The 27,341-nt window shown below is 52.5% G+C and overlaps 1 protein-coding gene across 2 annotated transcripts; it reads right to left on the reverse strand.

The window, feature by feature from the left end:
- Window positions 1-11,597: 11,597 nt before the first annotated feature.
- SLC27A4 (solute carrier family 27 member 4) lies at window positions 11,598-27,230 on the reverse strand. 2 transcript variants are annotated; one of them, XM_039387668.1, is made up of 13 exons: window positions 24,545-24,705; window positions 23,482-23,876; window positions 22,635-22,793; window positions 22,219-22,288; window positions 22,021-22,112; window positions 21,372-21,481; window positions 20,743-20,952; window positions 20,393-20,519; window positions 20,085-20,222; window positions 19,756-19,920; window positions 19,171-19,317; window positions 18,771-18,931; window positions 11,598-12,164 (listed from the first exon to the last, which is right to left on the reverse strand). In XM_039387668.1, the coding sequence occupies exons 1-12, from the start codon at window positions 24,703-24,705 to the stop codon at window positions 18,774-18,776; spliced, it is 1,932 nt and encodes a 643-aa protein (XP_039243602.1). In that variant the 3' UTR covers window positions 11,598-12,164; window positions 18,771-18,773. The 2 variants fall into 2 exon arrangements, with proteins under 2 accessions (XP_039243602.1, XP_027585729.1); XM_027729928.2 differs by lacking the exon at window positions 11,598-12,164 and adding an exon at window positions 27,103-27,230 and having other exon boundaries at window positions 18,662-18,931; window positions 24,545-24,711.
- Between the last annotated feature and the right edge of the window lie 111 nt (window positions 27,231-27,341).

A 27,341-nucleotide genomic window follows, 5' to 3' on the forward strand; every position in this document is an offset into this window, starting at 1 on the left:
TGAAATCCATAGATCTTTCCTAGCTCAATAAAACCTCCTGGGCCTGACAGATTCATCAGTGATAACTCAGCAAGGAGGGCACTTGCAGAGGGAAACCAGGTGCCTTGAATAAGAAACACGAAGCTGGGTGTTGCGCTAGAAGGATCTCACACTGAACTGATAAATGCGCAGACTCAAGGAAGGATTTTGTGCAACTGTGATACCAGTTGACACAGACACACAGCTCTTGGCTCCTTGGGAGCTGCACAGGTCACTGGCAGATTCACACACACACACAGCAACCAAACACTTTAAAATCCACATTCAAACCCACACGGCGCACGCAGTGCCTCGAAGGGCATCCAGAAGGAGTAATTACACCCATATTCTTGTCTTGGTTGAAGAACCAGGATTATTTCAGGGAAATAGGGGAACCCTATAAAGGCTGAACCATGGAAAATTCCCTTCTGGTCTGCAATAAATAAGATATATGCAGCACTGGTCACTAAGGGGTCAGTGCTGCCAGAGCACAGCGCTTTCCCGGGCCGCCTTGCGGATCCCTCCCTGTGGGGTACCATTTCTTTGACCCAGAATAAGATCATTTATCATACTGACCATGGCTGAGCTCCAATTTGCTGAGGTCACTAACTCTGGACGAGCGCTGCTCCACCCACATTCTCAGCCACCGGCCTGTAACCATGACAAAGCCCCTTCCCTGCCGCTCCTCTGCCATTATTCCCCCTGCCTGCATGGAAATGTATGGAAAGACAATTTGTATGCCCCTTTCCCTGCTTAAGCAGCTTGTTTTTAAAACAGACAAACCAGCTCCCAATACCTGCTGTCCCTCTAGGTGCACGACTTCTCTTTTGGATCTTAGGACCCTCCAGGAATCTGCTCCCTAAAAGAGCTCAAAACCTGATCTAATGGATCCTTCTGACTCCTGCAGTCTCCCATCTGATATGCAAATCATTCTCTGAAGCAGACCATGGTGTGCCATAAACTGCAGAAGAAGACCTGGAATAGCTGATGTGAATGGAGTCACAGGCAAATGGGTTTGGTACTACACAGAGTGAGCAGCCAGGCAAAATTCTGCAGCAAGAGGAAAATCCATTTTGTCTGACAAGTGCACAAGCCAATCCTGCCACACACTGGAATGGGCAGTGATTTAAGTACTAGGGAAGAAATTAGGGGGTAACTACAGCCAGGCATAAGAGAATTCCAATGGTTGCTCTCATCTGTTCTTGTCTGCTTCAAACTAAGGTCTTGGCTTGTCTAATTTTAAATTGTTTTATGACATCTTTTTTCTTGCTTCTCAGCTAAAAGAGCAACACTCTTCTTCATTTTCTTGTGTCCACAAAATGGGAAGGGATCACAGAGGTCTTTCACAGCCTTCCTGTTAGCAGTGAAGACTCAGATCCCAGCTATCACCCAGCAGTTCTCAGCCCAGAGGTTTTAATCACAACGCTCATGAGCTGGAGAGGAGCTGCTTGGGATCTTCTGCTCCCCACAGATTGCTGGTAGGAGAACACAAGTTCAAGAGATCTCCAGTTCCACCGCTAGCCAGCAGCAAGCCTCCAGATCCATCAGCTCCCATGAAAAAAAAAAAGCAGCTCCGAGCTGATTCTCAGGGTAAACCTAATCCCTACTCATTTCCAAAGTCAGAGCATCTAATCCCGTAACACCCAACGCTATTGTCACTTCAGGCTCCCCAATAAATGCCAGTGCACCAAACTGTCTCTTTTAATTAGGATCACAGATCACTAGTGCTGGCCCAGGGTCTTGCCTCTCGTTCAAAATTGTCAAAGGAAGGAACAGAGAGAGCCTCAAAGACCATCGTCCCCGCAGCCAAGTACCAGCCTGGGGATCGCACACATTAAAAAACACATCTCCTTAACAGGTCCTGGGATTTTATTCCTCTGCCAGTGCAGAATTTTTCTCAACAAAAGCCATCCTGAGCCTTGCCTGCTCTGATTTTAAGAGGCTTGAGCAGTGTAGACTTGCTACCAAACCCCAAGGAGACTGTGCCATGGTCTAATAGTTTTTGCAGTCAGGAATCTTCTGCTAATGCACTAAACTCCCATTTCTTCATTCCTCCCAATCAATCTATGCTAGATGATATTGCATCACCCTGGCTATAATCTGTCCTTCCCAATGATAAAGGAGATATCCCACCTCATCACTTTTCTATTCATTTATCCTGTTTAACCTTGAATGTTACTGGTTAATTTTTTTTTAAGCTCTCAAGAAGACAATTCAGAGAATGCACTACTAACCACTGGCACAAAGCTCAGCCAAAACCCAGCAAACTGAAATTTCCCCTCTCTTCTGTTTTTCTGGTTTCTGAGTTTTGTGTGTGCACACAGGCACTGGGGGGTTAAAAAGGGAAACCTTTTTGCTATTACAAGATACTACACGGAGCTCATGTGAGACCCCAGACCACAGAGGAAGGTGGCTGCTCCTGCCAGCATGCAGAGGGATTCCCTGGCAGCCTGGCACTGCCCTGCACACAGCCAGCACGGCCGAGGGAATCCCCTGGGCTGGGCTATCCCTGGCACTGCCAGCTGGATCAGAAAATGCCTTGAAGTCAACTCCTTGCCCCCCTCCCAGCCTGGCTGGTGGTTGGTGTCCCCCGGGGCTGCTGGATGAGTCAGTGTCTCAGCTCGGCTCAGGAACTGCCATGATTTTATTCCTCTAAATACGGAAATCGCCTCTCGCTCTCGGGCTCAGATCTGCTTTGCTATTATTAGACTTTCATACAGGGCCAAGCACCATTAAACCGATTCCTGTCCACCCAAACCAGCCACCCCCACAGATACTCCAAGCCCCTCGGTCTCACTTGAAAGGGGAAAAGAAAGGGCCAGTGAGATGATCAGGGTGGAGGAGAGGGGGGTTAAGATTTACAAGTGAATGGAGGTAAGAATGGAGCAGTTTGTGGGATAAAGGGGCTGCGGAGGGAGCTTTACAGATGTGCAGAGGGACGGCGGCTCATTGTTTAATTAAGCAGAAAGTGGCTCTTTTGAAAAGCAATTTTGCACAGGAGCTCTGAGCTCAGCAAACAACTCCTGCGAGTGAGGGCAGGAGGAGAAAGGAACAGCTGGCCCGGAGCCGTGTGAACCGCATGCTAAGCGGTTTAAAGGGCCCGGATCCTCCTCCCCAGCCCTGCTCCGCTGCCACCCTCTGAACAGCGCTGTCAGCACAGCAAATCCCACCGAGAGAAAAGAGGGAGCGCAGGGGGGGTGGCACGGAGGGGTTATCCTGCTAGGTGTCCACACTGCAATACAGCGGCTGGGAAGGAGGGTGTAACAGCCAGGCTTTGTTATCCCAGGGATTTGGTCACACACAAGAGCTGGTTTCTCAGTGCTTGGGAAGATCCTTCCACAATGAGTTGGGATGAACTGATCCAGTAATGTGGCTCCACGGCCTCCCGGGAGGGTGCTGGGGCTGCTCCTGTGAGGATGAGCGTTTGTTTCCCTGTTCCCCGTGAAGGGATTCGTGGTCTCCCTGGGACAGGGACCCGCAGCCAGGACGGCTGCACACGTGGCAGGGACTGCTCCATCCCGAAGCAGCAGTGCTGCGGCACCACACCGGGCTCTGTGCTGCAAACACACTGCTGGATCCTGCAGGAGCAGCCAGAACCCAGGATCCAGCCTGAGCTCCCACCTTATGTCCCCTTCCCTTGCCACCAGATCTATAATTTCCTGGCTAAGAGAGATGCAAGAGTAGGATGCACAAGCAGGGGACTAACCCGAATCCTCTGAGAGCTGTGAGTGCCACACACTGTGGTTAAAAAGATTTGACTGCATGAAGTTTTCCATAGAGCTATGGGGGTTTTTTTTCTCATCCTTCTAATAAGCCTCTGCATCACCCAATATATTTTTATTCTTTCTTTGGAGCAAGTTTTAAAATGTTAGGAATAATAAACAGAGCAATAAAAGCATTCCAGAATATTAATGACTTAACTACAATGTACTATGTAGCAATAGCACTGGGCACTTACAACCAACACCAACTGCTACTCCTGATTTTACACGTTGTTTTGGCACAGCACCCCAGTCAACTCTGAACACGTGCCATGCTGTATTTTTTAAGCCACTCTGCCTGTATCACAGGCCTGATCTCTCGAGATCCCCAGGCTCTTTCCTGAGAAGATGAATGCTCCCAAGTCCCCAGCAGTCCTCCATGCTGTGCAGAACAAGGCCCCTGGAAAGCAAAGCTCTCGAGGAGCAGACCATGCTCCTCTCTACAGGGATTCAACTTAAACAGCACTTGGCAGATTATTTTCATTTTCCCTCTAAAAAAAAAAAAATCTGATTATCAGTGGGCTTTTTTCCCCGGGGTTTTGGTAAAGAGAAACCACAAACAATTACCAAAACACACTGATTAATAATTTATCCTTCCAGACTCGTAAGTGCCAAAACACAGTGTGAATTCATGATTAGCCCAGAAGACCCGAGCGAGCACTGCTGAAACTGGTCACTGCTGCTCCAAAAACACAAGTCTCACCACTGATGCCACAGGAGAAGCTGGAATTCAAAGGCCTGCAAGCAGCCTGCAGCACAAGTGCCAGAGACTTTACACACAGTCCCAGCCTCTGGATGCAACATCCAGTAGACAGCACAGCCAGAGGGGTTTTGTAAACACTCTTCATCAGCATGATGCTGCTGAGCTAAACCTGCAATGACTCCAAGGGTTAAACAATGCCAGTGACTTCCTACCCTCCCAACAGCATCCATGCAACCATGGCCAAGACAAATCCACCACTGTGAGTCCCAGCGAGATGGAGGAAGGAGCTCCGGCATCCCTTGCAGAGCAGTCATACAATGATCTATTTGATTACTGAAGCACTTGGTTAAATTACTGTGGCTTGTTTCAGGAGGAGGCTGCCAAATACATTTTCAGTTTTTAATCTAGGGTTTCTCTCTTTTATGCTCCATTGTCTCTAATAGCCTCTTAGATGCTTGAAAATAAAGTTGATTTCCCTGCCAATTTAATCCTCTCTCTATGTGACAAATATCGTTATTCCCCCAGCTGCTTTCTCCCACACACTGTTTTCATGCAGAAGAAGCCAACAGGGCATAATGCCTTTAGATCCTCTAACAGCATTATCAGCGAGATCATCAGAATAGCCAGCAATTTGGGGCAAGATTCTTGTCTCACTTGAGGTCTTCTTTCTGCAACAGCTCCACAAGATTACACAGGACTACACAAAGTGTGGCTTAGTTAGATCTGCTGGCCTATGCACATACACCACACCTTTTCAAGTTCCTAGTTGGCAGCAACTTCAACATGCAGGCTGAGGCAGCTCTGCTTTGGAAATAAAGAACTGCTGTTCAACTGATATTAGGATACAAAAAGCCCCTTGGATAATAAAAATAGGTCCCGCCACACGGTTGTACCCCTTGTGGCTTGCTCTTGTCCCATTTGCAGCTTCCTTCCTTCTGCCTTTCCTAATCCCTCCAGGAGTCCACCTCCAGGCATCACAAAAGGACAGAGAATCAAATCTTCTTGAAAAAAGTTAACTGGATCTGGAACCCACCTACTTTCCACCTACTGCCCGTTACCAGGAAAAGAGAAATGATCACAAATGATCAACAAACATTATCACTCACAGAACATTGACTGCCCCTGTCAACTATGGAGCACAGCTTGTTTTATCATGTAAATATATGTAGGTATTTCTTCATATAATTTTCTACCTCCCCCCACCTCTGGGATATATATAAAAATGCCTAAACAATTAAAATATTGCTGTGCCCAATGTCCCAGAGAGAAGCAGCTGCTCTGTAAAAAGGAGGACAAAGACAAAAATAACCTAGAGAGAAAGGAAGAGTAGGTAAGAGAGGCCAAAATGGCCAAAAATAAGCTTGGCAGATAATGAAATCACTTAAAATGGGGTTAGAAGTGCAGGTGTTCAAGCAGTATTCATGCTACAGGTCTTTCCCTGGAGTACTCAGTGATGGACATTCAGGGTAAGCAACAGGATGTGCTGAGCAGAACTGAGCTGTTTTATTTCTCTAATCATTGCAATTCTGGCTGCAGCAAGGAACATGCTATATATATATATCTATCTTTATTTACACAGAGATAGGTGAATTAAACTTTCTTAGTGTGAACCAGGGAAATACACGGCATTAGGAACAACATAAAATCGCACAGACTTACCAAATTTCCTATTCACATGTTTTTTATGTGATTCTATTGATTCCTCACCACTACAACATAATGGTCTTCTGGGAATACTATGAGGGGTGTCTCCAGCAGTCTGTTACTGTCAGACATTAACCCCACATGTTCCTGCCTCATCCCTGTGCTGGAAAACATGGCAGCAGGAAAAGCTGGGAGCAATAATGCGCTAGATGAATCTGGAATGAATCACTGGAGATCATGAGTTTGAACCCTGAGACCGAGACAGACCTTCTGGGAGAGATTTATCCTTTAGGATAAACTCAGATCCTAGTGAAGTCCACAGAAGTCTTTGCAGCAGCTTCAATGGGAATGGATCAGGCCACAAACAGTTGCACTGCTGACAATCATGGGGCTAGAAGAATAATTTTTTGGTATTAATACCCTCCCTTCCCCTGGCAGAAATAAACATCTCCTGTAATAATCCCTTCTTCCTGAGTATCTGATCATGGTTTGAACACCACCAAGGCAGTGGGTGTTACTGGGTATTTTAAATTTACAGAGCGCTGAAGAAAATTACGCTCTATCCCCCAAGTTTATAAACCAACTAAATGAGTGTTTTAGCATTTCTTCACTACCTTCCATTTAAGGATCTTAAGTGCTTTAACAGTGCTGGAATTTAATGCTGAACTCTCTTGTGATACATGAAAGTATCACTACAACCTCACTAGCAACAGGGGAAAGTTAAGCAACATGACTAAACTCACAAAGCAAATCAGCATCAGGTCATGTTTCTGGAGCCTCAGTCCCCGTCCTCACCCACAAGATAACACAATATTCCAGTGCTCCTAATTATATTTGAATTACATGTACTTATGTCCAAGCATCAAAAGCACTTCTACCAATCTCTAATTACTTCCAGGCACAGCAAGAAGATTTCAGGCCTGGAAGTTCCCAGCACACAGATTATGGTATTAGCCATTCATGAGATATTAGTTAACATTCCCTGATGCTCTGTATTATTTCAGTTTATAATCCCACTCAAATATCACAAAGCAGTGCTATCCAGGTGGAAGAATTCAGAACATACCTGTGGCAAAATTACACTGCCACTGAAGTATGCACACACAAGTGAGTTAGTGCAGCACTGCTCAGTATTGATATTCCAAATGACAAACCAGAGATTATGACTGTCTATCCCTGGAACACTGGGTTGTATTGCAGGGAAGGCCACAGGCAGGATGTCCAGCATCACATCTGAGCATTAAATTTGCTGTTTTCAACGGCGGAGTTAATATAAAATTATTATCTATACTTGAAAGTCAAATGAGTAGATAAGTTTATGCTACACTGCTACGCTCCCCCCACATATCTATACACTACATACACACACATACATATATATACATATGTGCCTTTTGGAAATCTCAGAACAGGCAGGGAAAAACAATGAGAGAAGAGGTTATTGGTAGTTTCAAGTACCAAGCAAGACAGACACAGACTTGATGGAAACATCCAGAAGCTGTTGTCTATCCAGGAGAAGGGAGGCAAGACTTAAGGAAGGACTCAATTCCCAAGTGCTTAGAGGACAAGGAAAGATGCTCAGACTTTGAGGACCAACCCTTGTTTTCCAAGCTACCCAATCCACCGCACGTCTGAAAGAGCTTTTAAAACACTTTGATCCTCATTGCCAACTAGAAGTGCTGTACAAACCAGCTTTGTTTCATCTGTTGTCATTCTTTCAAGTTATCCAGCAGGTTCTGATACTCACAAGGCTCTGGTTGACAGGGCAAAGTCACCTGATGCTTTTTGACACCATCGAACAAGAGTTCTGCACCACCTCTGAAATAAAAACAATGAACCACTGAGATTTTGCTTTATTGTCAGAAGGGAGACAGTACAAAAGAGGCGATTTACATAGATGGCACAGCAGAGAAAACAAATGACACAGACTATATTTAGCACAGGATTCCCTTTGTCTTTTTTTTTTTTCCCCCCTGTCACAAACCACAAGTTCTTGGTGGGGGGAGCTGCCAGATCCCATCTCCAGCACATACAGGAGGCTCTGCTGTGGGCCAGGACCCCACAGTGCCAGGCATTATCCCAAAGGAACGGGAACATGGTTCCCATCTCCGAGTGCTCACAAACCTAAACAACATTCCAGCCACCACGTCACGTCCAACGTTGCTCATCCCTGACCTCTTTTAGCCAGAAGTCTCAAAAACTGAGCATCCCTCTGGGATAAATATTCCCCCAGTTTCCACTTGTGAGCACGGGGAGAGAGGAAACGACTCACATGAGGTTACAGAGCAAGTCAGGGGCAGCAATCCCCGAGTCCTGGTAACCCTTTCTTGATCTACAAAGTGTTCCTGAGAGAGACTTGACTGGGGGAAGCGAGTGGAGAGGATGACAAGTTAAAATATAAATAAATAAATACACAATCCTCCTACACTGAACAACTTGAGGAACGTCCCTCCTCTGACACTTGGAACACCCGGGGGGACCAGGGAACAAGTGGTGGCCCCTGCAGGCACAGGAGATCAGGTGTGAGCAGGACATGCAGAGGCTGCTAAGCACAGGAGCTGGTCCTCACACTGGGATTTAAATTGGGTCCAGGCACCTAATCTTAGGCTCTTCAAAGGAACAATTAATTTTGTAACTTCAACTCAGAAGCCCCAGCAAACTCCTCACCTTTCTGGAAAAAGAACAACTGTGAAAATTTTGAGCTTTACCAACATCCATCAGTTTTCATGATGTTGTGAGGCCAGAGGCCAAACTCAGATTATAAAACTTCATCGTGTGAGTAGGGACACGGGTAATAAACACAAAAGCTACTTTTAGATATGGGACATAACAGCAGAGTGTGACCTTTTGACTCTAAACTGAATTCTAGACTGGGCAAGGTTTTTAACAACTAGAAAACTCTTAAAAAACTCAACTCAATACTCAAGTGAGGCTGAAAAATGACCAACCCATTTTCAAAGGGCACATAACCGTGGCAAAATATCCTTCCAGCTTAAATGTAGATTACTTCAGAAAAATTTCCCTATGAAGTTACTTTACTGGTGATTCTCCTCCCTTGGAAACCAACACAATAAAGAGAAATATTTAAAACCAACCAATCCCCACCTAAAGAACCAACAAAGATACATCCAGACGTTACTAAGCTCCTTTAAATTCAATATCTAAAAATGCCCCAGTAGGTTTTCTTGGCTCTGCAGTGGCAGAGCACAACAGAACCCTTGTTGTGCCCTCAGCAGCACTACTTATATGCAGCAAACCCTCCTAAAGGGCACTCTGTTGGTGTTCTTCCCCCAGCTCACAACAAATAGTTATCTCCAAATTGAAGCAGCGATTTATTAACACGAGCCCGAGATTCATGGGAGGGAACAAGTCACAACAATTATATGAAAAACATTTTTTCATGTAATGAAAACAAGGTCACGCTTTGTTGCAGCGGGAAATGTAGATTGCAGGATAAGGTCCTTCTGTAAAGCGGGAGCCGTGGGGGACTCAGCTGTGGTTCCTACATAGAGAGCTCATTTATGCATTTCCAAGGGAAGCAAAAATGCATTTCACTCTTCTGGGAAAATTAGGAGAGTTTGCTGCAGCTGGAAGCGGGAAAGACTGAGGAAAGGATTCTTAAGGAGAAGGGTGTTTAAAGGGTTATGGCATTTCTGTGTTCGTGAAAGGGTGGGAAAAAGCGAATAAATAGCAGCCTTTTAGCTTCTGCTAAAAGGAGGCTTTAACGAAATAACACCAGTATTTCCACAAATATGCACAGCTTCCACTGCAAACGCTTTAGGTTCCCAGGGTCAGAGTGTGAGCAAGGCTGATATTACAGTAGAAAAGGCCTGGAAACCAAAATGCTGCAGAGTGAGGGTGCAGCTGTTTGACACCGACACAGCTGGGACACAAAGCACAGCGAGGGCACATGTACACACACAAACACACACAGGTACACGTACGGAGGGGGGGAAAAAAGCCGAAAAACGAGTGGGAGTTTTTTATAAATAATTTTAATAATTAAAAAAAAAAAAAAGAAAAATAAGAGGTAGAAAGTAGAGAAAGGAAAGGAGTGGCACAGGACGCTCACACAGAGACGGCAGGGAGGCCCCGGGGCAGACGGGCAGGTCCAGCGCTGCGGACACCCCCTCGGCGGTGCCCGACCCCTCGGTTCCCCGGGGGCGGCCGCTCCCGCCACCCCCGGCCCGCAGCCCCCGCGGCAGCGGCGGCGCCCGGGCCCACCCGCGCCCGCGGCGGGCCAGCAGGCCACGCGCACCAGCCGCGCGCGCCTCGGTGCCGCGGCCGCCTCACCGAGGGCACCATCGCGGCCCTGCCCCGCCCGGCAGCGCCCTGCCCTCCGCCCGGGCCCCGCTCCCGGCCCCGCCGCCCGCGCTCACCCGAACTCCACCTGCAGCGACACGGGCGCCGCCATCTTGGGCGGCGGGCGCGCGAGAGGGGCCGGCGCGCGCGCGGGCCGCGCCGGAAGGGCCTCGCGCGCGACTTCCGGCCGTGCCGCGTTGCCACGGCAACGGCGGGGGATGGAGAGGCGGCCTGGGCCGAGCCTGGGACCGGGGCCCGGGAGAGCCCCAGAGGAGCTCCCGCAGTGCCGGGCAACGCGGCCTGTGTCCCCCGGCAGCACTGTCCCCCGAAAGTGCTATTTTAAAATACCTGGGCGCTGGCGCCAGGCGATGTTACTTTAAAATACCCATTTCTACGCCAAGTTCACGACTGGTCGCGCACAGAGCCCCTTTCACATGCTTAGGGCTGCACACAGAGCCCTTGGTGTGCCCGGAGCGCTTGGGCTGGGGGGAGGCGGGAGCTGCAGCAGGGGTTTCCCAGCAGAGCTTTCCCAGCAGAGCTTTCCCTGGCAGCGAAGCTGCTGAAACACAAGAAGTTCCACCTCAGCATGAGGAAGAACTTCGTTGCATTGAGGAGGCAGAGCACTGGAACAGGTGCCCAGGGAGGGCGTGGCGTCTGCGGAGACATCCTAAACCCACCTGGACACTTTCCTGCGTCACCTGCTCCAGGTGACCCTGCAGGGTAGGGGGCTTGGACTGGGAGATCACCAGAGGTCCCTTCCAGCCCTAATGATTCTGTGATTCTGTGAGTCTAAGGCACTGCCTCGCAGCTCATCGGGACTGCGGGGGAAGCAGAAGCGGCTGGCTGAGACCAACAACCGCTGCTGTCACCACCATGAAGATGCGGTTCTGTGCCAGGGGTGGCATTTCACATCCCTCTTGCTCGGGCAGCTCTTGCCAGCGAGCCCTTCCCCGAGCACCTCCAGCTCGGCATTAAACAACGCGGCTCACATCTGTCGCCTGTTTGTTTTCCCCCCCTGTCCCCAGAGGAGCCCCGTGTACACAGGCGGGACGCAGCCATGGCGGTGACAGCTGGGCTGTGCTTCTCCCCCACGACACAGGGCAGCACTGGTGGAAAAACCGCACTCAGCGGAGGGGTTTGGGGTTAAAAAAAATCCATGTACGCGTGCACGCATGCACATAGAAATGTAACAGCTATGCATATACATGATGCATTATGTGTAAGGGGCATAAATTTACACAGACAGATTGCTCTTCGTTTATGCTAACGGGGGTCAGAGCACGCCTAACCCCGGGAGCAGAAGGTGGTGGTGTTTGTAATGGCCTTTTGTTCTCCCGAGGAGATCATTCTCCGGGCTGGGCCCCAGGAAAGGCCAGTCCCTCACAGATGAATGCTGCCTTCGCTGCCGGGGTTACGTGATGGCAGGGACGTGAAGCTGTTGACCGTGGTCTTCATCCAAAAATTCCATCTGGATTTTAAATATCTCTTAAATCTCGAGGCTTTTGAGTATCTCAGAGATATGGCCCAGGATGGAAATGTAGGGAAAAGCAGCTGAGGAAAGAAGCCTTAGACAAAAATCATCCTTCTATACTCTTCAGAAATGACTGAAGCATTTTGCGTGCCGAGGATCTGGTAATCTTAACTCCAGATCAGAGTTTGCAGTTATGGTTTTGTATGAGCTATTCTTCTTGTTTCCAGAAGTCATTTATGAGGCCAAATAAAAGGAGAACTGGCTCCTAAAAGAATAAAATTATAGAAATACAAAAAAATATTACAGATTTAGTGTTAGTACCTCCCTGAAAAGCAAAAATAAATTAAAAGAAAGGGAACAGTAATCATAAATATCAATTCGGCTCATTCAAACATTCAAAGCTCATTACTGTTAACAATTGTCCTGGTCAAACAGTGACTACAAGAGATATGGGGGATGGTTTTTTGGACATTGCTGTCTCCGTGCTGGGTGCTGAAATCAGAGCACCACTAATTCTCCAGGTATGCCTGGGATGGGGAAAGCAAGCACACAATCTCCTTGAGAAAGTGTAATGCTGGCACTGTTAAAGTGCTGTAAACAGGGATGGTGTTTGATTAACAGGTACATAAAGCAAAACCAGGTACAGACAAGGCTCCTGCCTTGAATATGTATACTGAGTTCAGCTCACTGTAACACACCGTCTCCTCGTTCAAACCCAGCGATGTGTCACTGTGCTTTACTTAAGCTGAACTTCTCTTTGGATACCCAGTTTTCCAGATCCTGACAGATCCCTCACTTGCTCCCAGGTGTGGAATGGCACTGGGCAGGACCCAGGCAGTTGTGGTGCTCATTCCAGTTACATGGGGCCTCTGGCTGCACTCGCCTCTCCCTTCCCACAAAACCCTCTGCACCAGACAAAGGAACAGGTTGGAAAATAAAGGCAGGTTAATTTCTTTTGTCTCAGTCCTATCTTCCGGGGTTTTTCCCTGCTATTTGCACGCTTTCTCTCTCCCCTTAAGTGCAAGGAGGAACATGCCTCTGTCCATCCGCTGAGGGTTTATTCTGGAGGAAATGGTTTAGGTCGCCATCACGTCCTTCAGGGAAATGTAGTTTATAAATACAGCGGGGCCCAGCGCTACGAGGAAACATTTTATCAGAGAGCCCTGAGCTGACGATTCAATTATTTTTCAATAAAACATCAGGGGAATGCACAAACAGCTGCTTGCATCCTTCCACACAGCAAGTCAAACTTCAAGGGGAACAATAGCTGGCGAAAGGGGAGCCATCGCGGAGGCGGTGACAATGGGTTTCCTTACTCGGGGCTTTGTTTGATTTCCCCCGTCTCAGTTTTGAACTCCCTCCGCCGGAGAAAGGCGAGGGGGTAGGACGGGGAGAGGGGGAAGCAGGCAGAGGGGAAGGAGGGTCAGTGGGAGTTAAAGCCTTTTGCAGCCTTTCTCTCCCATTCATGTGGTAATTGGGTGTCAAGCAGAGATCAGTAAGATGGAGCCCGGCCTCTGTGCCCGGGTTAAACTGCAGCAGAAAGAAAGCGGGAGCTGAACCGATGGAGGCCTGAATGTCATTAGGGCGGGAGGAAGCGCCTCTCCCCCAGGAGCCCTTCTGCCGGGGTGCTGGGCTGGGGGGGCCGCTTCCCATTCAGGGCATCCCTGAAAGCGGCCAGACAAAGCGGGAGGGCGCCCGAACAATGCCGCACCCCCGGCTCTACCTTCAATAGGGAGCTCTAAACAGGCGTTTAACCTTCAGAATAGCTGAAAGTGATACTCAAAGCTGAGGAGGTGGCTCGCCCGCCGCTGTTGGCCTCTTCCTGCGGCCGAGCCGGAGGCCACTTGGATGGCCGGAGGCGAAGAGGAAAGGCTCTCGCTGCCCTCGCTTCCTCGGGCCCCTTGGCACAGCCCTGTGAAGGTCGCGGAAGGTGTCACCTCGAGGGCAGGATCAGACCGCAGCTCCTGCCTGGGTTGGCAGGATGCTGGGGGCGCTGGGGAGGGATGCTCAGCACCCTCACGGATGGGGCTAGAGGAAGGCAGGGCTGTACCGAGGAGGGGGATGCGGCATATTAGGGGGTCATATTCCACTTCACAAGCTGGGATCATTTGGCAAAGGATCAGGGAAGATCTGGGCAGTGACCCCCCCCATCCTGAGCAGGAATTTGTCCTGGCCTCGGACAGCATCACCACTGCCTGCAATTCCTGGTATTGCCACCCTGTACTGCATGATCCCAACTACTCAAATCTCTCCCAGAGCCTGGCCTGGCATCATTTGTGCCTATGGATGAGATTTTTAATTAACCAGGAGAAAAGCAGGTCAAACCCCAGGTTATTTTGGAAGGTGGGAAATGCCACTGAAATGGGCCAGGGTCAAAACTAGCAGAGCAGGACCTGTCACTGCTCCCTGAGCCTCGCCTTGCTGCACAGCCCAGCCCTCCCGTGCTGTCCAGGAGCTCAGCAGCCATTTGCCATAAGGACATTTGCTTCCCTCGTAAAGCCCTTTTGCTTTGAGAAGGAAAGCTGCTGTCCTTTCCCTCACACAGGATGATGAGATCTCCACAGACCATCATTTTGGTGGAATCCCCAGCCACACAGCCCCTTCAGACTGGAGGGGGAGAAGCCGCCCCTGGCCCTGCTCTTGGTTACACTGAAACCACTCCTGGGAATCGAGTATTTCCATTTCTAAAGAGCGCACCAAAGGATAGTCCCTTCTTCAGTTGAGAATATTTCCCTGTCTCTGCTTAAAGGCAAAGCCAGCTCCCCAGCGTGCGGAGGAGCAGGCGGCTGTCATTGTTTGGGAAGGCTCCGGCACACCAAGAGTGGCAGGGGGAGGCTGGAGAGATGCAGCATTAAAGATTGTCAAAGACTTTGTCAGCAGCAAAAATTAATTTCACCCTGAAAGGTCCCGAGCAACTTGCAAAGCCTCTGCCTACGTTAAAGCTAAAATACATTCCAGTTTTGCACAACAAGCGTGGCCTGGCTGAGCTGGACCTAGAGCTGGAAAGAGATGCTGATCAGAAAGAAAGTTGGCGAAATTTCTTTTTTTTTCTTGATATTACTGTCACTGTCCAGGACACAGAGCCTGGGAGAAGCAGTCATCTCCATAGGGAAAAGTACATTTGGTTTGTAAAGCTCTTTGGCTTTGCTTAAATTAATAGTCTGATAATAACCCAGGAAAGGATTTTAATGTTTTCTTAACCTCATGCAAACAGCATTTTAAGTGTTTTAATTAAAAAAGAATAATACCTCGTACTTAATATAGAGTACTTTTATCTGCTGAGCTAGACTAGCATATTGATCAAAGGGGAGGGATGTCTTGCAAAGTGTCTCTAATCATAGAGGATCCAATTAGCCTCTTCCTTAAAATTGCACTAATAAGGATGAATTTAAAAAAATCAGACTGATTAAACATTGTCTACTTCTTTCCAAACACCTCTCTGATGGAAGTGTTCCAGCATTGATCCCAGGCTTGGTACCTACCACACCTGCACTTGGATTCCTGGGCCGAGAGCTTCACGGACACTTGCACCTAGGCTTCATTTTTCCAGAGCAGCTGGGACTTTAAAAAGGCCCCAGGATTTCAACTCAAAGCTGACAGCCAGCGGAAAACCTCTAATTGGTGTAGCTGGGTGTTGCAGGGAGTCTTGAAGCACTGCCAAGTGCAACACAACCCTCCTCAGTCAGGAATTTTCCCCAGCCACCAGATCTCCAGCAGGGACCAACCCCCCAGCACTGAAGTGCTAAATCCTGCTCCTCTCACAGGTTTCTAATGCCCCTCCATCTCTAAAACCCAGCAACATAAGCCAGGCTCCACTTGTACAGGCTCACTTGCAAACAACAGCCATATTTCCAGGACCTTACAAAGCTATTTGCACCTGCAGTTAACAGGCAGTGCCCTGAATGCAGAGTTTCCATGGCTTTTTTAACCTAACCTGTTCTCAGACAGACAGAAATGCAGAGCTGAGCTTTGCCCTGCAGCCCCTCTTCCTTTGGAGCAGCTTTGTGTGCAGGGCAGCACCGACCCTCCTGTACCACTTCAAACCATCCATCTCTGGGCAATGACCCTCAGGTCTGACTTGAGGAAGGCCAAGTTTTCCCCTATTCCCTTTAGCAGAGGGTTGGTTGAGGTCAGTGGTTCAGGTCTCTGCCCACCACCCATCTGGCACAGCTCGGTGTCCTCGGTGCTGCCCAAGTCTCCATCAGGCACAGCTCCTGTTGGGAGCCTGAGCAGAGTGGACACCAAGCACCTGAGATTGCCACTGACCTCACACCCAGCACCATCATCTCTACCCAAAAATTCCCCTCCACCTCGGACAGGGGCTGCCCAGCTCCCTGAGTGGGTAACCCCCCTGCTTCAGCACCCCACGCTTCCAGGGCTCTGAACAGCACACACGGGCTGTGAAACCCCCGGGGAGCGCATAAGGATGTATATCCCCGCGGGCGAGGCGTTTGCCGAGCCCAGCCTGCCCTCCTCCGGTGGCTCCGAGAGGAACAGGGTCCCAAAGCGGGACCAGAGCACCTGCAGAGGAGGCAGCCACCACTGCACACCCTGCACCAGACCCCCGGGCCCCTACCTATGACCCCCCCCAAGCAAAGCCACCTGGTTTGAGAGCTCTTCAGGGCTGTGGGGGTGAGGCCGGTTTTCCACTGAGTTCTCCCACTGCTTTGGGACAGAGACTGGCAAGTCACTGTGTTCAGAGAACTGAGACTAAAAGCTTTTAGCTTAGAGATGGTGAAGAAGCCACCAATTTGAACATGTCCAGAAGTGCATCTGGTATATAATGGATGCAAATTTCCAGCACTTTTCCCATAGTGTGTTTCACCAGGCAACACACTTCACTCGGGCTCATGGAAGACATTTCTCTTGGCACCCATGTATCAAGAAGAAGCTTTGAAGGCAAAGGGTCTAAAGGATGGTTCTAGAAGCAAGGAACGGGGAATGGGTACCAAAAAACTTGTCTACAAGGGCAGAAATGAGCTGGGAGGTTTAGTGTGGCCAAACACGGAGAGAAGCTGCACAAAGAAGAAAGAGGGAACAGGAGAGGGGTGGACAAGCCAGATGTGCCAGGGAGAACTGGGCCAGGACAAACTGGGATGGCAATGCTGAGAGCAGGACCAGGAGAAAGGGGGAGCAGGGAGGTGGTGGAGGGGACTGGGGAGGGTCTGATCAACAGGTTGTTTTCACACAGTCATTAAACACAGCACCAAAGGGCTTGTTCCCCCTGCTCTGAGATGAGCCAAAGTCCTCCGGTGCTCTGGAGCGGCAGTTCCCAGTTCCCAAACTGGCACAGTCACTTGTCTCCCCCCACAGATCAGGATTGCACAAGGAAGAGGTAGGAAACTCCAGCATAGCCCATACTTGTGTTTAATTGTGAGACCAGGACAGACTGGGGCAGGCAGGAACGTTGGTGTGGAAGCACAGCTAGAAGAGCAGACACACCTTGCCCTCACAAAAGACGGACGTTGTTTTAAGGAGTAACCCTGCTAAAAGCATAAAAACAAATTATAAAAAAAAAAAAATAAAGAAGAAACCCCAATCCAGAGTTTTCTCTGGAAGAGACATTTCTGCATGGTCTCCAAGGACTGGAATCAGACATTGCTGCTGAGGCTGTTTCATGTCGGACACAACACGGGGAATTCACATAGCACAAGTCAGGTGTTTCACATGGACATTTCACTTCAGGGCCCGGCTCCGGTGCTGGAGACAGGGAGGGCTCTTTTGGGAAGGGATGCAGAGCACATGAAGTCAGGCTCTCACAGAGGCCACCCTCCAGAGGACGTTCTCTCCCCAGGCAAGTTGCCTCCCACATCCAGGGCACTGACATCATGGCAGGAAAGCCCTGAGAGCTGCTCCGTGGTGCTGAGCATGTCTAAGCAAAGGCAAACCAGGCCCTTCTTCCCACTCTCCCACTTGCTTTTTGCCAAGAAGGTCCACAAAACAAGGCTGCATCCACGAAAGATGGAAGTAAAAGACCCAGAGAAGTGTCCACAAGATAGTGGGATTTGCTCATGTCCTCCGCCATGGAGCAAGGCCACAAGGACATATACAGCTGCACCCACGCTGGAAGAGGAGAATCAGTCCCAGATGAGCTTCCCATCTCCCTGTGAGAGAGAAGGACTATCCAAGAGAGGACAGGTCTGGGCTATCCCTCCACCTACTGCACAAACCCGGGACACATTCAAAAGTATAGACAATAAATTAAGATTGAAAAAAAAAAGTCAGCGTGTATAATATATATATATATAATATAATGTGCGTGTGATTGTGAAAAATGTCATCCCCAGGAGAGAGAAAGGCATGGCAGAAACACATCCCTGTCCCCCTCCTGAGCCCAGCACTACCCTGCTCCCCTGCTTCACAGCAGACACACGACACCAGCAGGGCCATGCAGAGGGCAGGGGCTGCGCCTGGCACCCAGCTTCCCTCTGCCAGTGGGGTCCCTGTGCCAAGGAGGAGCTGGCTGCTTGGTGGAGGAGTGGGGAAGAGGCCAGCACTGGTCCCTTCATGGCCTTCACAAGGAAGGGTTGCTGTACGCAGGAAAAGGGAGGGAAAAGACAGGAAAAGCAAAGTGGAATGGCAGGGGCACCCCACCCCTCCTCAACTGGCCAGGGCCCTGCCCCTCCCATGGCACGGGACCACCACCGCTGTACCAAGTAGAAAATAAAGCCATAATGAGTCAATGCTTTGGTATGTGACCATCCCCCTCCCCTCGGTCCCCTCTGTGTTCCCCCCAAACCCTGATCTGTAAAACTCGTCAAATAAAATCTCTAGAGTGCCTTTGTATCGCTCTGTGAACCTTTCCTTCCCCGGTGCCTGCCCTGCCCCCTCTCCCCAGCAGGATTTGGTAGGTGCCTTGCTTGAGCCCCACCGATTACAGCTTCTGGTCTCCTGACTGGATCCTGCCAAATGCTGCCTGGTCCAGTGGCAGGTATCGGCCTTGCCTGGAGTCCAGAAAATACAACTTGTCCTTCACCACTGCAGGGTCAAAGCCCTGCTTCCGCAGCTCCATCTTCTGGAACTTGTAGGTGCCTGGAACGGGAAGAGAAGAAGGAATAAGGGGTCACTGGCCACACACACTTCCATCCCCGCCGCACCTGTGCTGCCCCAGACCCAGCCTTGCATCCCATGCCTTGAAACCACCCGAGGAACAGGGGCTCTGTGGGGCAGAGGGGCTCCATCCCCACCCTACAAGTTGATCTCTGTACCCAGCTTCCCCCTCCCAGGCTCTCCCAGCTCCTTGTCCATGGAGTGTGCATGCCATGGCTCACTTGTCTTGGAGACTTCATGCAGGAACCTCAGGAAGACGGGACGTGCGTACAGTGGCAGCGCCTTTTTCAGCTTGCTGGAAAAGTCTTCCAGGTCACAGGAGTTCTCCGGGTCAGCAATGGCTGCCATTCCTGCCTTCCCTTCAATCCCTAAAAGGCAGAGAAGGGAGAGCACTCAGACACACCATCCCCATAGCGTTATCTCCCTCTGCCCCACACCAGCAAGGCCTCTGGCACAGACTCTGCTTTGTCCTGAAGCGCTGGCACGTCCAGCTGTGTCACCACCCTGTGGCAAAGGCTACCAGCGACACCCTGTGGTCACGGTCACCTCCTCCCAGAGGAGCCTGTCCAGAAGGGACACAGGGTCCTTCCAAACCAGTCAGAATCAGACCAAAGCTTGAGAGAGGGAGGGAACCCTCTGGTTCCCACTAGGCCCGTCCCCTGTGGCCTCTTCACAGCTCGCCCACAGGGAGCCTTGGCCCACCCTCTTGCAAAGGGACACGTCCATCTGGACATGCAGGACACGCTCACATTCAAGTGCTGGAGGCTTGTCTGCCTCCCCTGATTGTCCTCTTCCCTCTCAGCTACCTGGGACCTCCACCCCATAAACCACCACGTCCGTCAGGTTGAGGATGCGGCTCAGCGTTCCCTCCACCTCTGTGGTGGAGACGTTCTCCCCTTTCCAGCGGAACGTGTCCCCGGTGCGGTCACGGAAGTACATGTAGCCATATTTATCCATCACCAGCACATCCCCTACAAGAAAGCGAGGGATAAGCAAATAAAATGAGGTGTTAGAGGGACTAGGAGCAATGCTGGAGCATCTCAGGGCAGTGTCACTAGCCTAGGACAGTCCCCACCCACACCCAGGTGCCCTTCTCCTCCACTCCCAGTGGACAGAGGGGCCTTGCTTGCCTCACCTGTGAGATAGGCAGCGTCCCCTTTTGTAAACACGTCCCTGGCGATTTTCTTGTTGGTGGCTGACTGATTCAGGTAGCCATCAAAGTGCTGCAGGGGATTGCTCCTGACAATGCGACCCACCAGCTGCCCTGGCTCCCCTGTGGGGAGAAGAGGGGATGAAGAGAAGAAGCAACCACCCACACCCAAGCAAAAAGGGTGTCTAATGGGATTTAACTGAGCAGAGACTCAAACCCAGGGAAATTATCTTAAAGTGTTTGTGAAAGACTCACACGGGGCTGAGGAGATTTATCCCTGTGGGTGCCCTCACCTGGTTTACAGCTGATACAGACACCATCCGGCCCCCGGATCAGCTCCATGGTGTCTTCGTCCACCTTCACCAAGCCGATGGGGTACACACCTGGCAGGATCCTGCTGTTGAAGCCACATGACCCAACCTAGAACAGAAAGAGCTCAGAGCTGTGGGTGGCAGGGACATTGTCCCGCCCGAGCCCACTGCCCACACACACCTAGGATACCACAGAGCTGGCATCACACAACCAAAACCCTTCTGAGTGGATGGCAACCCATGCCAAGCCTCTTGGAGCAAACAGCCCACCTGGGTTTCCAATGCTGCCCAGGCCAGCTGTCACCCTTTAGGACATGAGGGAGGGGCCTTACGTTGCCATCGAAGTTTCCCAGGCTGCAGTTGCACTCGGTGGCCCCGTAGAACTCGGCCACCTGGGCGATGCCGAAGCGGGCCATGAACTCCCTCCAGATGGAGGCTCGCAGCCCGTTGCCCACCGCCATCCGCACCCGGTGCTGCCGCTCCGCGTCCTGGTACGGCTGGTTCAGCAGGTAGCGGCAGATCTCCCCGATGTACTGCACAATCTGGGAGTAATGGAGAGGAAAGACTCATAGGACCCCTCTGCCAGGCCCCAGGTTGGCTGGGGTTTCTTTGGGACGGGTAGGAATAGCACAACATGCCCAAAGGCCCCTAAAGAGGCCACAGTAAAACCCAGGAGTCCTGTGAGCACATCCAGTGCCTGTCCTTCCCAGGTTAACCCACCCCTCCAGGCTGTGAAACTCATCAGATATCTCCTGGCTAACGCTGGAGCATGGGAAGGGCTTAGACACATGGAGTTACCAGTCCAGGTGGGAAGGACACAGCCCTATCACCTTGGAAGGTGATTCGGGAAGGACAGGCAGAACCGGTCCAGACCTCTCCCTCTTCCAGCAGCTGGGCTCTCCCCAGCACAGCACAGATCCCCAGGCTCTGCTCCCCACTCCTGGCTGGCCTCTTGCCTCACCGTGCAGTTGTATTTCACGCAGTCCTCCCAGAAGTGCGAGGCCGAGAACTTCTTGCGGATGACAATCGTCATTCCCTGCAGGAGGCACTGCCCGATCCCCACGATGTTCCCTGTGAAGAGGCAGTCAGGAAAGCCCTCAGTCCCCACACACCTCCAATCCAGCCACCTGAGGAGAGGCCTGGCAGGGCAAGGCAGAGGCCATGGCTGTCTCACAGCACTGGGGTTCACCCAGCCAAATCCCTCAGGATCATTGGCACGGGGGAGGAGACACACGGCAGCGAGATGTGGGGCAGCATTTTGTACCTAAACATCCCAGCACGTCTCAGCCAGCCAGGCAGGCACCACTTCCCCTTCCCTTTGACTCTCCCCTTTGGCTTTCTACAGGGAACAGCAATAAGGAACAACTATTCCAAAGCCAGGACAGGAGCTGGGATAATGCCCACCCCACACAATCCCCACTCCAAAGGTCAGTCAGATCGATTCTTCGCTCCCAGGAAAAAAGCAGAAAGCCTCAGTCACGCACTGTGAGCAGCAGGCAGCTCCTCCTCAACATGGAGACTGCTGCCACACCAGCCTCCAGCCTGAGCCCTGGGCTTGGCTTGGGGAAGAGACAGTCCCAGGATGCCAGGCTCTGTATGGCACACGTTACCTGCAGCGTGGTAGAGCGGGAGGCAGTCGTACATCACATCGTCAGACCTCATCCGAAAACCATAAAAAACTAAGCTGGACATGCGGAAGTACCTGGGGGAGGGTGAAGAGGCAGGTCAGGAGCAGGGTTGGAGGTGCTGTGCTAGGACAGGGCAGAGCTCAGCCCTGTCCTCCCCTGAGCCCCTGCCCACAGCCTTACCGGCAGTTCACCACAATGGCAGCCTTGGGCAGCCCCGTTGTGCCAGAAGTGTAGATGTAGAAGAGTTTATCTGGAGAGGAATGAGGAAACAGTCACATTCCCAATCTGGGAGCTGGCTGAACCAGGAGAGAGGGATGAGCAAAATTTATACACTCTGCTCCTGTCAGTGGAGCCAAAACCCTTATGTGACAGCACCAACATGCTGGGATCACCCCAGGCAGATCAGGTCTGTTGGACACAGGGAAGGCACGACAGGATACTGCTCCACACAGGATTGGGCTTCGGACACTGGAGTAAGACCCATCCCAAACACCCCATGCCATTGGCATACTAAGCAGACGATCTTGCCAGAGCTGTAACTGGCTGATCCACAAAAACACCATCATGAGATTGGCCCCCAAGAGCTGACCACGTACCAAGAAAGCCCTTGTCAGGGGTGGGTGGCTGGTGTCGCTGGGCCATCTGCAGGAGGGGGTCCAGGTGTTTCACACCAGGAAGCATGGATTCAGGACTTCCTTCCCCAGACCAGAAGAGATGGATGGATTTGTCCAGGGAGGGCTGCACTTCCTGCATTGCTAAGAAAGTAAAGAGAGGAGCTGGAGTAAGACTGTTGGGTGGTTATAGCACAGAGACGCCCTGCTCTTGCAGCCTCAGTGAGACACAGCCCCAGGCAGCAGTACCCCCGCTGTGCTTGGCAGAGTCCCCAAAGGGCTCCCAGCCATCCTAGGCAGATGTTCCCATCATTAAGAGGTGCTGGGGCCACAGCCCAGGCCTCTTCAGGGACCAGAAGATCCTGTTCTCTACCTTTCCCCATCCAAAATCTCTTTGGTGCCAAGAGTCTGTTGACACCATCAACATGAGAGGTGTGGGCTGAAACACACAAGGAGCTGGAGCCAAGGTGCTGCAAGGATGTGGTAACAGCCATGGAGAGCAAGGAGAGGCTCCTCCTGTGCAGCAGGGCAGGCCTAGCCCAGCCCAGGGCTCTGTGTCAGGGATGGACCTGAGAGGCACAAGGAAGGATCCTCACACCCGGGCTGGCCTGCCTGGGAGGCAGACAGCACTGCACTCCACATCCTGCCCAGTGTCCAAAGGAACCAACAAGAAAAAAAAACGCAAACCCAGATCTAATTCCTGGATGATTCAACTGCCCACTCCCTTCCGGATCTCTACTCTGTGGTGGGCAGGAAAGGAACACTGAACCCATAGACTAGACACACCTCCCTCCAGTCCAAAGCACCCCCAAAACATCTGCCAGCCCCTCACCTTCCATCATCTCCACCCCAAAAACCACAGCCTTGGAGTTGGAGATGGTGATGCAGTGCAGCAAGGCCTCCATGCGCAGGTGGGAGTTCACGAGGGCCGTCTCCACCCCGATCTTGGCCAGGCCGAGCCACAGCCCCACGTACTGATTGCGGGACTCCATGAAAAGGGCCACCACGTCACCGGAGCGGAAGCCTTGGCCGTAGAAGAAATTGGCCACCTGGTTGGAGTACTCATCCAGCTGCCGGAAGGTCCAGCTCTCACCCGTGCCTTGGAAGATCAGTGCTGTCTTCTCTGGATACTTCCTCGTGGTCTTCTGGAAGATCTTGGCAATTGTGTTCTTCTCCCTCACGTGCCTCCATACCTGCCACTTCACCCGCAACAGGACCAGCCCCGTGCTGCCAAAGGAAGGGGAGCAAGAGGGCAGCTGCTCAGTGACCCCTGCAAAACCACTTTCTCCAATAAAGCCAGCACAGCATGAGGACCCTCCTAGGAGCTGCAACAGCCCAGCACTACTCCAAGCCCTACTCTAGGTCAGCAGCAGCTATGGGTGTTCCCCTGAGCAGTGTGGACATAGGCAGAGCTCATCTGCAAAGATGCTCATAGCCAGGGACCGATGGAGGTCAGGGAGAGATGTGTCTTGCAAGGCTGCAGACAGGGATGTCACTGATCAAAAGGGCATCTTTGAGCTTCAGCTGCTCTCCAAGAGGTGCCACTGCTCCCTCCCCACAAATCCTTGCCAGGAGCTGGCACAGCCTGGTACCAGATCAGAATGAACCCTGCACAGGGACCTGGTGACACACCAGCAGCTTCGGGGACAGGGTGAAATACAAGGGCAGTCACTAGACTTTGAGCTCAGCTGAAATCTATCCTTCCTGTGAAAACTTTGCCCAAGAGTTTGGAGCCGCCAGGGCATGGCAGAGGGAGATCTCCTTCCAGCCGGGCCAGGTGCCAGCAGAAACCCAGGGCTGTGCAAGGAGCTGGGGGCTGTGTTCACACACACCATGGCACAGCAGAGGGCCAGGGGAAGGGTGGGTGGTTGGGCCATCCAAGCCAGGACACCTACGTGACGTCTCTTCGTAATGTCTTGAGGAATATGAGGAAGAAGTCCCATCCGCCGGATCCAAGGTAGAAGATGAAGAGAGCAGGGATGGCCTGGGCCCAGGACAGTTCCAAAGTGACCCTGAGGAACAGCAGCACCGCTGCAAAAGCAGCCAGACGCAGCATCGTGGCCTGCGGGCAGAGAGAAACCACGGCCATCAACCCACGCACGCTGGACTTGAGGAAAACAAACCCGTGGGTGGGGGATGCCTGAGCAGCCCCCAATTTCCTGGATGAGGTCCCTGAGTCATCATTCCTCCTGGCAGTGAGGACGCAACCCAGCAGCCCAGAGCTCTCACAGATGTAACTTTATCTGACCTCTGAAATGGCCTCCAGTTGAGTCACCAGCATGGCACCGCTTGGTGTTAACTGACAACCTGGTCATTCCTACCTGGGGAGTCAAATCCTGCACATCAGCCAGGAGTATGGCCATACCCTAGCAGCATGAGGTGCAGGATAAAGTCACTTCCACGGATGCCAGGCCGGGCTGTCTCGGCCCCTCACTTTCAGCCTGGCGAAGCCCAGCTCCAAATTCCTCTCTATCTCAGAGATCCCTCTGTCCCCAAACCCCAGAGCCTCCCAGGCCCCCAGCACGAGCTCTCCTGCACACCTGGCTCCAGGACAGCCAGCATGGCTGTTGGGAGAGCACAGCTTCACACGCTCCCCAACACAGCTCAGACAAGATCAGGGACAGGAAACTCAGCCCTTTGAACTCTGCTTGTGTTTGTAAACCCTCCTGTTGGCGGGCAGTTTCCTGGCCTGGCTCTGCTGGAGACACTGCCAGAGCACGTCAGGGATGAGGCCAGGCTGGAGTGGGCAGAACAAGGGCTGCCACTGCTGCCAGGAGTGCCCAGACCCCTGCCCCATGCCCTGGGGACAGTGACTCAGTCTCTGGTACTTGTCCCCAAAAGCAGCACCTCTGTCCTCATCCCAAACACACCCCAGATGTGGCTCTGAGACTCACAGGAGACTGTTAACTAGCAAAGCCTCTTTTCAGGGGACAGCACTGGGAGGAGGAGAGTGACAGCAACATGACGCTCACAGCTCAAGGGCTCCTAGTAAAACTGCCCCTTCCTGACATGGACGAAGAGGAAGGAAACACTGACGTCATTTCCATTTCCCTCTCGAAGGTGGATTCACTGCTCTGAAGCTGGAAGCCCTGAGTGGGCTCTACCACAGCTGGTGGCACCGGGAGCAACACTTGTGGCTTTCCCTCTGCTCTGTGCAGTGCCCCCAGATCTGGGAAGCCTCTGTGGATTTGGTACCAGATGGTGGCATCAAGGAAGCCAAGGCAGTGCCACGTGGTCATTGTGTCCTGGCATGTCACACCAGCTGTCCCCCCCCCAGCCATGTCACCAGCAGCAGGCTGGGATGCACCGAAGCACAAGATGCTGCTCACAGGTGGGGACCTGGGGACATCCTCCCACCTGCAGCCCCTGGCCTGACATCCCCCCTTGTGCCAGTGGCCTTTCTCTCTGCCAAATACCTCCCTGGCCTGATGTCCCATAACATGGTCCCCTGGCCTTTTAGCAGGGCAGGACTCTGTGTTTTCATCTGGTAGCCTCTTTCTGCACTTACACAGGGCAACTTCTAGATCACCATCAAACTACTGTGGCTCAGCCAGGACCTGGGCTCTTCCTTACAGGCTCTCATCAGACAGACAGACAGATGTGGACAGCCAGCAGCGAGGGAGCCACACTCTGTGTGGGCAGCAAGGTGCTTAATCTCCCGCTTGAAAGCAAGACAGGCCCAGGCAGGCCCCTGTTATCCTCCACTCACATCTCCACCTTGCACCGGCATCCCGGTGCCTCCTGCAGAGATAGATTACCAAGAGATACCCGGTGTGTCGCTGCCAGAGACCTCCAGCCCTGCGTTACGGATTCAAGTCTTGTCCAGCTGCATCAGCACAGAGAAAACCAAGACCTGCCTGTAGCTCACAGCCAGCAGGCACCGAGGCAAACCGCGGGGATCCACCCCGGGGGCACCGAGCCCGAGGAGGGCCCGGGGAGCGGGTCACGGGGGGGGGACTAAAAGCAGACAACCAGGCTCTGAGAAGCCTTAGCGCTAATGGCACCTGGGGAGGCACCTGTCCCCACACCTGCCCTGGGCAGAGTCCGTGTCCCCACACCTGCCCTGGGCAGGGTCCCCAGCACGGAGGGCGAGCAGCGCTGCCCCAGCCCGATCGCCCGGGGCAGCAGAGCTGGGAGGGCCTCGCCCCACGATGCAGCCGGGCCCCTCCACCCCAACCCGGCCAGGCCCCGGAACCGCGCGGGCAGAGCCGCTCTCGGCGGGCGGGGACCCGCAGCGCGCCCTCGGGGATACTGCGGGGCTGAGGGGCCCCGGTGCCGCCCGCGGTGCCCCACGAGGAGCCCCGGTACCTCACACGGAGACAGGGGGGGCTGAGCGACCCCGGAACCGCCCGCAGGGCCGCGGCGCCCGACGAGGAGCCCGTGGGCCGCCCGCGGGGAGGCAGCGCCAGGAGCTGACGAAGCGGGAGGGGGGGAGACGGTGCCGCGCTCTTACCGGGCTCCGGGGCGTCCGCTGCGGCCCGGCCACCTGCGCCGGGAGCAGGAGCGGGGCCCGCCCGGCGCTGCGGCACAGGGCGGGGCGGGGCGGGAGGCAGCGCGGGCCGCCGGGAGCTGTAGTCCCGCCCGGTGCACCGGCCCGGCCCCGCGGAGACGGGCGCGGTCCCGGGGAGCGACGGCGCGGGCGGGGCGGGCGCGGCGCCGGCGGGAAGAGGCGGTGAGGGCGGCGCGGCTGAG

The sequence above is a fragment of the Pipra filicauda genome, unplaced genomic scaffold (genome assembly GCF_003945595.2).
Source record: "Pipra filicauda isolate LSUMZ 115617 unplaced genomic scaffold, ASM394559v2 scaffold121_size3267253_pilon, whole genome shotgun sequence".
NCBI classification, from domain to species: Eukaryota; Metazoa; Chordata; class Aves; order Passeriformes; family Pipridae; genus Pipra; species Pipra filicauda.

Bases quoted from the DNA above. Each gene is read 5' to 3' on its own strand.
- SLC27A4 (XM_039387668.1), bottom strand. From the start codon at position 24,705: ATGCTGCGTCTGGCTGCTTTTGCAGCGGTGCTGCTGTTCCTCAGGGTC. The intron at 19,921-20,084 runs GTGAGGCAAGCA...GCTTTCTTGTAG, and splicing joins GGACGCTGCCTATCTCACAG to GGGATGTGCTGGTGATGGAT. The intron at 19,318-19,755 runs GTAGCTGAGAGG...TCTGCCTTTTAG, and splicing joins TTATGGGGTGGAGGTCCCAG to GGATTGAAGGGAAGGCAGGA.